Below are 14,610 nucleotides of genomic sequence, written 5' to 3'. Positions count from 1 at the left end.
TCCTCATGTAATTTGTATTATAAGCAAAGTTGAATGTTATTTTATAGTCTTTAATAAAAATAGAAACTGTAGACCAGCAACGCAAAAATTACAGTATCAACACATTTTAGAAATTCAAGAATTTAACCAAATAAGCTAAGTCAAAGGACGTTAAAAGGAATATCCACACATTCAACAAGAAAATACATCATGACAATGACAAACAATGCAAAATGAATATTCCATCACCTACTTAAATCCAGCATTTAGGAAGCTAAAGTTCTATCTCTAGGTAGTGATATTGTTGGCTTTGAAAATATTTTCACAATTGTGTAAGAAAAAAAAAATTGTTCTGTGTATTGTATCAGAAATATGAGATGTAGATATTAAAAGGCTCTAAATTAAGCTCCCAATTAACATGACCACAACCACCGACTCCAACTAGTGCAGCATATAACCATAACAATCGTTCAGTTTGTGATAAAAGCATGACATTTGGTACACATATAGCCAAAGGCATCCCAAACATAATTGGATGTGGAGGCATCCAATTATGGCAGCCATTTTTCAAAATGCCACCATTGACATCCTATTATAAGGCAATATCTTCTAAATTTCCTTATGCTTTAAGTAGCATGTGACATATCAAACTAGGGGGTTTTCATGATGCTGAATCCATTCCAAGCATTAGTTTGGGCTAATTGGCCAAATTGGGCCAAATTTGGCCATAGCAACTTGCCCAAATGTGCTGACATCAGCACATTTGGGCAAGTTGCTATGGCCAAATTTAGCCCAATGAGTGTTTTTATGCAAAACTAATGCTTGGAATATTGCCTTATAATAGGATGTCAATGGTGGCATTTTGAAAAATGGCTGCCATGGGTGCCATGTTGAAAATTCAGGATGCCTCCACATCCAATTATGTTTGGGATGCCTTTGGCTATATGTGTACCAAACTTCATGCTTTTATCACAAACTGAACGATTCCTTTATATATTGGAGCTAAGCAGCTGGAGCTTTCAGCAGGATCACATGACTTCATAGCCACTGCGAATGCCTCTCATCAGCATGCAAGAAAACACAATGCCCATTATCTGGAAAAAAGAAAAGCAGTGATCAGAATGACTGTACTTTGTGAAATGTGTGAGTGAATGCGTTTGTATTGAATAATGCATATATTATGGGGTGTTTTTGTTCATATTTATTGATGATACGTACCTGCAGGAAAGCAATAATAAGAGCTGCAACTATGATCCACTGGATGTTCTTCTTCAGTAGTAGTTCCACAGCAGAATTGCACCCCTGCAGGTCACAAAGAGAAAAAGTAAATTGAAGCAGTTCATTTCATTTTGTTAATTGGCATTTGCTGAAAGGAAAGCAAAGGCACATGTAGAAGCCATTTCACTGTTTTTGTATGTTCTGATTATTATTATTATTAATATTGCTGTTATTATTTAGCCTTATTAGTTTTGAGATTATTTAGATTATATTGGATTATTGTTTGGGCACCAAAGGGCACACCTCTAGGCCTGATAGACAGAGAGCATAATTATGAAGGCCTGGGTGATTGGGAGAGGGCATTCACCTGGGCGGAAATACTCCATGACAATGTCACAAGGAACTGAGAAGTTGTTTGTTTTGTAAATGCACTTTAATGGAAGTAAATATGCAAACAAATTGAATTCAACCTGTGGACAATGATTTATTTACACCTGCGTACAGCCATAGTCTGGGTGCATCGGGTACAGGCTTTAGTTCCGACACTATTATTGGTCCGACAGTCATTAGACCGACAACCTACCTCAAACCCTAACCTAACCATAACCGCAAGCTTGGGAGCAGCGCATGTTCGAGCGCTATTCCGATCGTTGTTCCCGCATGTCGGACTAATGCTCCATCAGAATTACCATCAGTGGGTTTGTTAATGATTTGCTTGGAACCGATAAACACCATTACAGCACACATCTTTGCTCAAATGAAAAACAATATTTCTGGTGACTTAAGGCAGACATCAATATATCACTTGTTTCTTGTAATTTATTCAAAGTACTTCACCTTCTGGTATACTTTGATGGCATCTGTCATCGTCCCATGTCCGCAGTCTTTTGTGATATTCACACAGCAAGTGTCAGGCACAGAGTTACCATCAGGCATGTACTTCCCCCAGTCAGTGGAATTGTTGGCACCACAACATTTCAGCTGAAAAATAAATTAGAGAAATTTGTTAATTTAATTAGATCTCATTAATACTCAGTACTTTTCTGTAAGCCTATATGACCATATTTATATATATATATATATATATATATATATATATAAATGGTAAATAAAATGGTAAATGGTGCATTTATATAGCGCCTTTATCCAAGGCGCTTTACATAGATTGTGCATTACATTCACCCATTCACACACACATTCATACACCGATGGCAGCGGAAACCATGCATCACTGAGGATATATATATCCTCAGTGATGTATCCCAAGGTCATCAGGGTTTCGGGTCTTCCAACATCATACCCCTCACTCAGGTGACCCAGCTGGGGTGATCAAGTCCCGACTTCCGTCCCAGTAGCTACCCTCGATCAGTCTCATTAGGGAAAACTAGGGCCACACAATCCGTTCCTCCGGAACTACTCTGCCGGGACTGGGTATGCGGGAGGATCGCATCAATCTGGCGCGTGGTCCACTCCTGCTCTCACCAGGTCCAGCACCTGTGCGTCCCAGGTGCATCCATGCGATGTATTTTTGTTTTAGTTATTCTATTTATAGTGACTCATAGGAATAGACTATGTGACAGGAATAGTGACAGGAGCAGTATGGGTTAGCGCCCCAACCTGTGTCTTCCGTGAGGAAGAAGCCCAACAAACCCACAGTGAGGCCTTTAGGGGGGCCATTCAATGAGCCAGGTGGAGCCTACAGAAGTCCCACGCCCACCACTCCTGACCTGGTGAGACGTAAGAAGGGCCCAGACAAGAGTCAACCCACAGAGCCTAGTCCTTCCACGCGCCAGATTGATGCGATCCCCGGCTGGGTCACCTGAGTGAGGGGTATGATGTTGGAAGACCCGAAACCCAGATGACCTCGGGATACATCACTGAGGATACGTCCCAGGTGCATCCATAAGATGTATTTTTGTTTTAGTGTGTGTGTGTGTGTGTGTGTGTGTGTGTGTGTGTGTGTGTGTGTGTGTGTGTGTGTGTGAGATATATACATATGGTTATTGGTTACTCATCCAAACAAAATTCTCCTGTCATGCAACACTTACTGCAACAGGATGCAGTAATGTTATGTAAAGGTGTTGGCCATCTAAAGTAAATAATCTGTAGTAGTTCAAGTTACTCACATCCTTCTGCATGTTGTCCACAGCCTGTGCAACTTCTGCAGTGGTGTTATACTTGGAGATCATGTCAGAGAGACTCGTCTGGACAATAGCTGTGACCTTCATGGAAGATGAAATGTTGAGACCAAATCAAAACATGCATTATGCTGTTATCTTGATTTGATATATTCATGATACAATTCATAAAAGAGCAGTACAGAATTATCAGGATTGCACAAAAAGTCAGAGGACTTAATTCCATTGTGATCCAAATAAATAAATAGTTACAGCATACGATAAGAACAACATGTGTACTAACATCACAATACTAATGACATTTACAACAGGCCATCATAGATCAATAAACAAAAGACAATAAATAGATATAAATAGATAAATACAGCACTATACTAACTTGCCCATCAGCCACTTTTTCAACATATTTTTTAAAAATATTCAAAGACTGGGCAAATTGAATTTCCCTTGGGATTTTGTTCCAATCCTCCACCCCTGTATATTTAAAAGAGCTTCTACCTACCTTATGTCTTAGGTTTGGTGGTTTAAGATCAGCTACACTAGCCCTTGTGTTCAAACTATGGAACTGGTTAACATACGGGAAGTAACCTTTAAAATATTTTGGGCATTTTTCCTTTTAAGCCAGTTTAATTGTCTAAAATGGTTAGCTCCAATGTGGGTTCTTGGGGAGAGATAAAGGACTACCCTCATTAGTTTATTTTGTGATGTCTGTAGTTTATCTTTGGTGTTTTTGGATAAGCTGCTGTACCAGGTTAGGCAGGTATAATCAAAGAGACATTGTACTAATGCTGAGGCCAGTGTCCTCATAGTGGTACTATGTAGAAATTTGGCAATCCTAGCTAGGAACTTAGTCCTTGCGTGGATCTTGCCAATAACTGAATGGGCCATTGGTTCACTTCAGCATGCCTTTTAGTCTATTCATATATAAATAGCAATACTCACTTTGCCCCTGTAGATGTATCCAGCAATGGCTGCTCCAATCTCAACAATGATGATTACAGAGAGGAGTACAACGAACTAGGAGTGAGAGTGAAAGGAAACACAAAATTAGCATTATAGTCCTAGAAGACTATACTTTTCCGATATGACAAAAAAAATAAAGACGCCCCATGTACATATTACCATGGACAGCTCAGTGGATTTTAACCATAATCCATAACCACTAGCCACACATTTTTACACTTTGCTCTTTAACCATGAACCATGTCGAGGAAGAGGCTGCAGTGCTTCATTTTGGCTTCAGACACAGACGATAAGTAAGAAGAGAGTTCTTCTGCCAGTGGTCAATGCTCATTAACAGGAACTTGCACCATCCATACATCTGTCTGAATCTCTGGTGGTGTTTTGGGAAATAACCCGCCTGAGCAGCATTTGCTTCATCATGATTGTTCGGCTGATAAAAAGTTAACGTCACGAATCTGAATGACCATCTGCATTTGTTGCAACTTGCTGCTTGAACTATATTGGGTCTATGCAAAAGAGACGGTGGCAAATACGCTGTGTAATTGTGAACATGCTCTTACAAATATGATGCAATACATGAGGTTTTGAACCCAGTGTGGAAATACAATATCACCATGACAGATCTAAATATTTCTACATCTTGTTGCTATAGAGCGTCGCAGTCCCGCCCCCTTTCATGACGATGCCAGGCCCAGGAAATAATTCCCAATGCATTTTTCCCATAGACATTTCAAAAAGTATTTATTTAAAGACATTTTGAGCGTTGTACAAAGCCAACTCGCGTCGTGACAAATCATGACAACAAACACAATATTTTGGACCAAACAAATAATTACAAAGAAGAAAAACAACAAAGAAAGTGTTGTAACCTGCCGTTTTTTTCTTCTAATTATTTGTTCGGCCCAAAACATTGTGTTTATTGTTGATTTGATTTGTCACGACAAGAGTTGGCTTTGTCTGCGGCATAAACGTCTTTAAATAAATACTTTTTGAAAGGTCTATGAGGAAAATGAACGGGGAATTCTTTTCCGGGTCTATCGGGGTCTCTCGAGGGGGCAGGACTGCGACGCTCTATTGGGCTATTGTGACTAAATTACTACCCGTACATTGAATCCATTGGAACAGAGGAAATGTTTTCCATATCCGGATAAGAAACGGTTCAAGGTTCTCTTTCCACATGACAGTGACGATTTCTACATTGTGGTCTCTGACAAAACAAAAGTGTGATGTATCTTACCGTAGTGACCATGCAGTAGTTCTCCTTCCAGGCACCACAGCAGCCAAAGAAAGCGATGAAGAAAATAACAACACCCACGACAACGATGACAATAGGGATGGCTGAGGCTGCTGCATCCTTGATCATGACGTTTTTGTGTAAGGTCACCTGAACCAGGATCCCCACAATAATCAGCGCTAGACCGCATAGCTGTTGTGACAGAGAGAGAATTGGGGGGGGGGGGGTTCGGGTTACATTTGAGGCAATGTCACTGAGTAGAAGAAGACAATATGCTTTATTAATCCAACATGCACAGGTACAGATACATGCAATGTGGAGAGATGGTGGAGTGATGGACTGCCACATGGTGGCACCTGGGAGTTAGGGGTTCAGTGCCTTGCTCAATTGCCACATCAGCAGTGCCCAGGAGGTGAACTGGCACCTCTCCAGCTACCAGTTCATACTCCATACCGTGGTCTGTGCTGGACTTGAACCGGTCAGGCAATGACTTACGGCCAAGCTACACCAGGGTTTTCTCACGCGTTTACCCTAAACGCGAACCCCGCGCGTGCGTTTTTAAAAATAGGACTGGACCTAAATTCAATGCACGCGTTTAGGGTAAACACACGCGTTGTGTGTGAGAAAAGCCTGGTGTAGCTTGGCCGTTATTCTTAATTGAGCATAAAACAAGATCTTGTCTGTTCTTGGTTCGGGGTGATTTATGATTATTTGAGTAAGAAAGGTCTGTTGCCTTTGGGTATGAGAGGGATAGAACAGATGGATCCAGGAATAAACTCAGTCAAAATGTTCAACTGCGAGAATGGCTTTAAATAAAATGTAAGTAGCTGAATTACGGATAACTGTATTATTGTTGGTAAATGAAGTACAATAGTATAAAAGTAAAGTATAATGACAACAATTCGCACACACACACACACACACACACACACACACACACACACACACACACACACACACACACACACACACACACACACACACACACACACACACACACACACACACACACACACACACACACACACACACACACACACACACACACACACACACACACACACACACACACACACACACACACACACACACACACACACACACACACACACACACACACACACACGAGAGTGAAGCATTTTTTTTCCACTCTGCCTCAGAGATCCTGTGACTATTAAATTACATCACTATAGTTTGGAAAGGCATGAGTCAGACTCATCATCTGTAAACCTATAATCACTTTCAACATATTTGCTAATGGCGTTCAGCTGTTCCCATATAAGAAAAACAAACTATTAAGTTGAAAGTACATAAAGTGCAATGTAACAAAAGTATGTACACACTTACATTTAGTTGCTAAATGGGGATGATGCATTCTTCAAATCTTATCCTTTTTATACTTCGTTTATTGGGTTTTTACAGAAGCATTTATTGTACTGAGAGAACCCACATACGGCAATTATAGCTTCTAAATATTAATCTAAATAGCTTCTTTGAATCATTATATTTGGGACACATTAAAGCAGACATGTTTCCCCCCTCTGTACTGCACAACTGCAATAAGTCAACAACAGTTTACCAACCAAACTGGTCTTACCACTCTTATATCTGATTAAGATCTTGTCAAGTTTAGATGTAGAAGACAAAAAACAACTGCTGCTTGCCTGCTTCCTGATTTGTATACAATTTGTAGAAGTGCTATATAATGGGCAATGATACCAAATGTACATGCACCATTACATTGACAGAATTGCATATGCACTCATTTTAAAATAAACAATATATGTATTTTATATATATTCATTTATTTTTCCATTTTTTGAATATATTATAAAGGGACATTTTGTTACATTTAGATTCTTATACATAACAGGAAGTCTGAGTCTGTTAAAGGGCACTTGTGGAAGGGCAAGCCTGAGTATAGGATGTATGAATAAATGCCTTATCAGGATAGCAAACAGAGTGAAGATGATAATATTAAATCATAACAGGACAGAAACAACCAAGTTCAACTTCAGAATTTGGTTTGAAAGTGAAGCGTATAACTGAGATAATTTACTCTTTTACTCCAATCCTGTTTGGGATGTTTTAGTGCTACCTGTAATTTAAATGTGTGTGCACTAGAGCTTCATTGTGCACACAATCATTAACTTCCTGAGAGGCACTGTATACTGTAGGTGAAAATAAAATGCATTTATCTTTATATGTCACATGATGTTGTCATAACACTTGGAAATCAGTCACAAGATTAACATTCCACCATCAAACTCCTCCTCAGTCTTTCTCTACCCTTTCCGTTTCACATAAACAGTGGAAAGAGAAAAAAGAGACAGGAAATTGGAACGTTGTGTAGTTTGAGATTAATCCTTTTGTTACTTTCCAATATGTTGGACATTTCACAATGTTGTGCACAGTCTAGAATTACTGAACAGCAAATAACAGGAAGTGATTGTATTTCAAATAAGGGTGGCATGTTTGTTGTAGGCTGTATGTGTGACCAATGTTCGCATGGTAGTGTTACCCTACACCTAGGAACAGTTTACTTCCTGTCATTTGGATTCTGAAAAATACATGTCACTGAACTTCATTTATAATTTTGTCTTCATAACCAAGACACATTCATGATAATTCAATGTAGTACACACACACACACACACACACTCACCCAAAAAACGAAGTTGAAAATGAAAAGCAGGAACTTGACACACTTCATTCCTCCTTCTACCCCCATGATGACGTTCGATTCCCTGTATAAAAGTCAAACACTAGTTAATGAAATGCATACATTTCTACAGTTATTCTACTAGTATAAATATGTTATGTTGTGTTATGGACAACAGGGAGCTAAAGAAGACTGATCAAAAACGAAATACCTGATCTAATTAACACTCAAAAAGATGTTTGTTTGTAAAAAAGACGAAAGTAAAAAATAATAATACATAAATAAAGCTTGATTATATCCCCACCTGGGCAGGATATAGGCTAATGAATAGCTAGGCCTACTTTGTTGACAGTGTTTTTTTCTTTGACAATATAAACAACTTATTTCCCTATCGACCTCGGTTTTGGTAGTTAGCCTATGTGATGTGTTAAAAAACTATTCAGACGTCAACTCGCCTTACCATATGCATGAAAACCTTTTACAAGATAACGAACCTACGACTCACGAGCAACAAAGTTTCCATACTCTTATGAGAAATGTTTTCAGAGTGTAATGTACCAAATACAGGCTGTTCAGTGTTCAGATCAATCAAATACAGAATGCAAAACGTGTAATAAAAGTAATAGGCTAACTGGCTTATATAAACGTAGCTAAGGCCAAATGCGACATTTTGTGGGGACCACGTACGTCGCTTAAGCCGTTAATCAAACAAGAAAACAATGTAAGCTTTGTCACAGAAAATTAAATCATCCAAGTAGTTTTAGTTTAACTGAATTTGTTGCGGGCTGACAGATCAGTTAATTCTAATAAACAACACACACCCGACACAAAGACGTCGTTAGATCAACTGTTTAAAACTATTAAATCTTCAACTTCGACACCATTGTTCTTTTTCTACCGAGGCAATATTTGATCTCCGCAAAACGAGCAAACACAAATTTAAAAATTCGGCCTACCTTCTTTTCTTTCTTTTTTGAAAGAAAACTTTAAGTCCTGCTTCCAGGGACGAAGGCGATGAAGTATTGTTCGAGGCTGTTCAAGTTCTATAGAAGTAGGCTAGCCTAGTAATGAAGTTAACCCACTCAGTTCACCGTTATTAGTCCCTCCTCCTCTCCTCTCCTCTCCAATCCTCTCCTCGTCTCCTAGTCTCCTCTTCCCCTACCTACCACCTCCCTCCCTGTTCTCATAGGCCTAGTTTACTTGAGTACGGTGAGTAAATTCTCAGCTCTACATTTGATTTCATACACAAAATATTTTGATAGGAAGGGAAACGTAGGCTACGAATAACCACTTATAAAACCATATATTTTTATTATTATTATTAAAAGACCAAGCAGTCCTGAAAGGACTTGGTCCTTTATTGTTTTTGTAGTTTTTTTTCTTCCGCCAAAAATAGCAGTTCTGGCTGAACCGTGCAGTTGGTTTTCGCGAAATTTGGAGATATGGTAGAGGGCCATGCCAAACGGTGAGGATGCAAAGCCCACAACCATTGGCCAAAGGGTGGTACTATATTGAAAATGCAAACTTTGACCACGCATAGCTCATGAACCGTTTGACCGTCAGCAATGAAACCTCAACACACATGCCGAAGAAGTATCGTGCTCTTACTTTTGACCTCTGACCTCTAGATCACCCGCCATTTTTGAGTGGTGTAAACCACTCCTACAACTGGCTTTGTTGAGTGGTGTAAACCACTCCTACAACTGGCTTTGTTAGTCTGTGCAGAAAAAATGAGCATGGTTGCTATGTTCACCCTGTTCACCCGGGTGTGATTTCATTACGTCAGACATGATTTCATTACGTCAGACAGGCTATATAAGACCTTACACCACTCAGTTCACACGGGTGTGATTTTTAATTATATGAAAATCAATTAAAATGCATCTCCTCCCAGGATCTTTGATCAAAATGCACGAAAACTTCTACACGTGAACCTTGGACCTATACGGACATGGGAAAGTATAGTGAAAAAATTAAGGTTTTATGAGCCAATGAAAATGGCCGTTTTGTGAAATTTTGTCTTTACTTTGTTCTGTGGCTTTGCTGACTTCTGCTGGTCTAAAGTGCCTCACCTGTCAATCACCTGAGAGTTCTGGCTGCCACACCCTGTGTCAGCTGTTCTTGATTAGTTGCAGGCTCTATAAGAGGAGCTGTGGCCAGCAACTCATTGTCTCCCAAACTGAACAGTTGTGTTTACTTTTTGTTGCTGTTATTAGTTAAGTTTCAGATGGGCTGGTCGTAAGTATTCTTTTGGGTGTCCCATCAGTCCCTGTTTTGCAATGCAGGATTTTAAATAAATGTGTGATATCTTTGTAAACTTTTGATCTGACTTTGTGTCCTTTTATGTTAGCCCTTGGTTGAGCCAAGTTTAAAGGGCCATAACAATGCTAGAAACTGATTTGCTTAGTGGGAAACATGTATAAAGAACTTGATCCTGATCAAATCAGGTTCTTTACTCATGAATTGATAGATTATTTGATGTTGTACAACAGTGATTTTGAAACAAAGACTGATTTGGACACCTGGCCTTTCAGTTCAGGTTTTTTGTGTCCTGAAAGGATTCCCTTGAATGGATGGTTCTGGTACCGGATGGTACCCAGACCTGGCGAGCCGACCCGGAACTCTGAACCCCCCTTCACCCACAAATGTGGTAATCTGGTTCTCCAAATTGGAGAAAGAGACTGCTTTCCCTGAATTGAATAGGAACTGAACTGAGACTTTTCAAGTCAACAACTTAAAGTGGGCCCCATTTGTTTGTTTTTCATGAATGTTCAAAGCTGTTTATTTTCTCTGAAGTTTAATAATAATTTTTCAGTTAACCTTTAATCCCTGTTTCAGACTAATTTCATTGGTTTTCACTCATTGAGCTCCTCATCCGAATCTGGTATATTTTCTGGTTTATACGCAGTCAATTCATAAATCTTTATACCCACCTTATTAGTTATCCTTGCGCAACTTGCTACAAAAACACTGAATGATTTTGCTTGTTAGCTCGGTAGGTAGAGCTCTTGCCTTTGCAACACAAGGTCATGGGTTCAAATCTGGGCAGCGCCAACTCTGTATGAGTCTTCAAGAACCTTTACCTGCCCCCCACTATAAAAAAAACGACCCTGTCACAATTCCATGGTCTTTTTCTCAAGTTTAGCCTTTCTTGTGCGTATTATTCTTATTGCCTTCCTGCTTGGTCCTGCCTTATCGCTGCTTGTAGCGATTTGTTTCTAGTTATTATATTTTTTTTATGCACTTTTGAATAGTGCATAAAAAAATACTTAAAGGAGCATTCAGTGATTTGAGTGATTTGGAAAACCACCCAGTCCGCCCCGGTAACAAAATGTGCACATGCACGCTCTACAGTGGGGGGAAGTGCAACAGGCCAACAGCATGTGCACCCACCCGCCCCCACTCGATCATGATTGGAGGAAGGCCCCTCTCATCCTGATTGGATGAAGGCTTTGCCACCCGCCACCAAAACTGAAACTAGGGTTTTTTGACCACAGGGGCTCACTGGGGACAGGGAGGAACTCCTTATATGGTCAGCACACTCTATAGTAGGGAGGATTATCCAGAAAAAAAGAAAAAATAAGTGATATTTAGATTAAGTCAAATCACTGAATATACCTTTAAATATCTATCAAATCAACGACTCCAGCTGTCCAGCATACTTAAACCCAAGTAAATTTTACTGAGCAACTTCCACTTCAATGCTTTCCATGCATTTGACCATGCATGCAGGAATAGACAAGTAAAAGCTACAGCTTATGATTCATAGTATCTTTCCTGACTCACCGATTTATTCCAACATATCGATCATTAGGCTACTCAATAATGAATTTCCCCACAAATTCCTGTAGCTACATAGCAAATTACATCATAGTTTGGTTGAGTGTTTGGCCTATACTGTAGAAAACAATTTCCTCAAAGGATTTCCTCTTAAGATAAGTGGTGTAAAGTAACTAACATTTACTCTAGTATTATACTCAAGTAAATGTTTTAGGTATTTTTACTTTACTGGAGTATTACCAATTTTCAATACTTTTACTTCTACTCCACTACATCTCAGAGGAAAATATTGTAGCCTACTTTTACTGCACTACAATTAGGCCACTATACAATTATTTGTAAACTTTAGTTACTAGTTAGTTTGAAGATTTTGATTATTATTACAAAAAACATACAGCCACTTCAACACTATACAGCAAGGGTTTTCAACTGATTGTGAACCAGGGACCCTTGTTGTGTTGGGAGGGCAGATATGGGCGTGGTAATGATTTGAACATTCCATATTAAATTAAACTCATGATGCAACTTCATTGCACAGGAACGTGGCCAGGGTGCCGCCCCGGTTCCGGCGAGCCACCCCGCGTCCGAAACGGTCGAGAAATGACAGAGTTACCATGTGGGGGTCCCCGGAACATCCAGACCATGTCTGAAACGGTCGAGAAATGACAGAGTTACCAACCAAGCTATTTTCGTGCTTGGACAGACAGACTCAGGGACAGACAGACAGACAGACAGACAGACAGACAGACACAGACACTACACTTATTTGAAAACAAATACAAGGTCAGAATTCAGAAAGATACAAATAAAAGTAAAAAGAAATAAAGGAAAAAAGAACTAGAAAGAAGCCTAAAAAGAGGAATAGCAACACACAATACTTCCATTGTGTCCAGTCTTCCACGTAAAAGTCTGATCGGACTGGTTTAACTTCATTCAACTTCATTGCAACTTATGTATGAGCGAGCAGCGAGCAGAGATGATTATGATTATGGGCACATTTCCTTATAATGGTGACTCAACCAGGCAATCAGGCAATCCGGAACATTTCCCTTGAGTTTCTAATTACCTTTTCTGTGGAAGTTCTTGATTTCCGACTTCCCAGTAACTGATAACTTTAACAAGTCATTATACGTCACCAGGTCATTCACTACATTGTTTCTCAACTGGTGGTCGATAAAATAAAATACAAATCTTCACTTTCCTACATAATACTTTCCTACATACTATACACATTTGGTCCACGGACCACCAGTTTAAAACCCATGCTATACAGTACATTTCGGCCATTTGAAAATAGCCAATCTAAGCTTGTAGATTTACAAGCTCACAAGCTTGTAGATCTACATAGAATAGAATAGAATTGATACATTTGAAAACTTGTGAAATGGGACATTCTGCATAATGAGTACTTTCTACTTTTGGTGCTTTAAGTACATTTTGATACCAATACTTTTGTTTTGTATTCTGAATACCTTTACCTGTAACTATTTCTACATTCTGGTGTGTAGAGTATGCTTCCACCACTGGGCCTATACTGTAGTAGAAGTAAAACCATTTCCTCAAAGGATTTTCTCTTCACATTGAGTCACTATACACACTTCCACGAGGAAGCACTATGACCTGTTACTCACAGCAAGCTGTTGAAATAGATGGATAATAATAGGAATTGTGTCATTTCATTATCTTCATTGTGGTCCTAAGCTCTCAGACGTTTTTGTGTGTTATGCTTTTGACAGAAATCCATCCATCCATCCATCCATCCATCCATCCAATACATATCAAGCTGACAAAATGTGAGGTTTCATGTATTAAAAGAGGAAGCAAAACAGTTGTGTACAGGGCTACAGGCCAATATGAGTCCGTTTTTAATGAAGAGAGGTCCCATAGAGACAGGCTTTAAGCACACTCTGAGAAAGGATAAATGTAAAAATCCCTGAGTCAGTTTTGTCCTGGGAAAAAAACATGGGGTTTTCTTCAGCAGTTCTTCAGCAGTACTTTGCTGCCATAAACAACCTACAGTATAGGCTACAATGTACAGTTCTTTTAGAGCAGTGTTTCCCAAACAAAGGTCAAAGGGTCATACTCATGAGTCATGACCCATTTTGGGGTCAGGCAACCATTATTATGGCCTCCAAGTATATCTTGTAAATAGCCTAGCCTATACAAAAATCACACCCGTGTGAACTGAGTGGTGCAACTCCCCCCCTCCTCTCCCTCTCTCTCTCTCTTTCTCTCTCTCTCATTAGCAGGCAACAGTGCAGCACTATCTCTCTCTCTCTGTTTCTGGCACAACAGCTCCACTTTTGCCCCTACTGGTACTCATGGTCACACACATAGGTTAACACATGTCACATAGGTTAACACACAGTCACATAGGTTAACACGGACATTGCTGTTCCTTGGAGTGGTTGCACCACTCAAAAAAGAATAATTCCCCATGTTCCCCCTGAAAAGAAGTGATCATAGCAGATCCTTGAGCTCGAAACGCAACATGTTGTGGCTTGTTTGGGTCCCGAGGGACCCAATTTCTCTTTTGGGTCTACAGCTAAAAAGTATCGAAGTCGCTGCTTTAGAGCAGTGGTTCTCAAATGTTTTTTTTATGTCAAGGACCCCTAAATTGATATCTATTTTGCTGC

The 14,610-nt window shown here is 39.6% G+C and overlaps 1 protein-coding gene across 1 annotated transcript; it reads right to left on the bottom strand.

Annotated features, from left to right (window-relative positions):
- Nucleotides 1-34: 34 nt before the first annotated feature.
- cd63 (CD63 molecule) lies at nt 35-9,298 on the bottom strand. Its single transcript, XM_079492798.1, has 8 exons — nt 9,151-9,298; nt 8,198-8,279; nt 5,536-5,724; nt 4,278-4,352; nt 3,324-3,419; nt 2,035-2,178; nt 1,198-1,281; nt 35-1,073 (listed from the first exon to the last, which is right to left on the bottom strand). Exons 2-8 carry the CDS (start codon nt 8,261-8,263, stop codon nt 1,008-1,010), a joined length of 720 nt encoding a protein of 239 aa, XP_079348924.1. The 5' UTR covers nt 8,264-8,279; nt 9,151-9,298; the 3' UTR covers nt 35-1,007.
- Between the last annotated feature and the right edge of the window lie 5,312 nt (nt 9,299-14,610).

The sequence above is a fragment of the Electrona antarctica genome (genome assembly GCF_951216825.1).
Source record: "Electrona antarctica genome assembly, chromosome: 2".
NCBI lineage: Eukaryota > Metazoa > Chordata > Actinopteri > Myctophiformes > Myctophidae > Electrona > Electrona antarctica.
Note: the sequence above shows the minus strand (reverse complement) of the source record. Positions and strands in the feature narration are given on the sequence as shown.

Coding starts and splice junctions, on each gene's coding strand:
- cd63 (XM_079492798.1), bottom strand. CDS start 8,263: ATGGGGGTAGAAGGAGGAATGAAGTGTGTCAAGTTCCTGCTTTTCATT. Junction 3,420..4,277: donor GATACATCTACAGGGGCAAA/GTGAGTATTGCT, acceptor TCTTCCATGAAG/GTCACAGCTATTGTCCAGAC. Junction 2,179..3,323: donor TGGACAACATGCAGAAGGAT/GTGAGTAACTTG, acceptor TTTATTTTTCAG/CTGAAATGTTGTGGTGCCAA.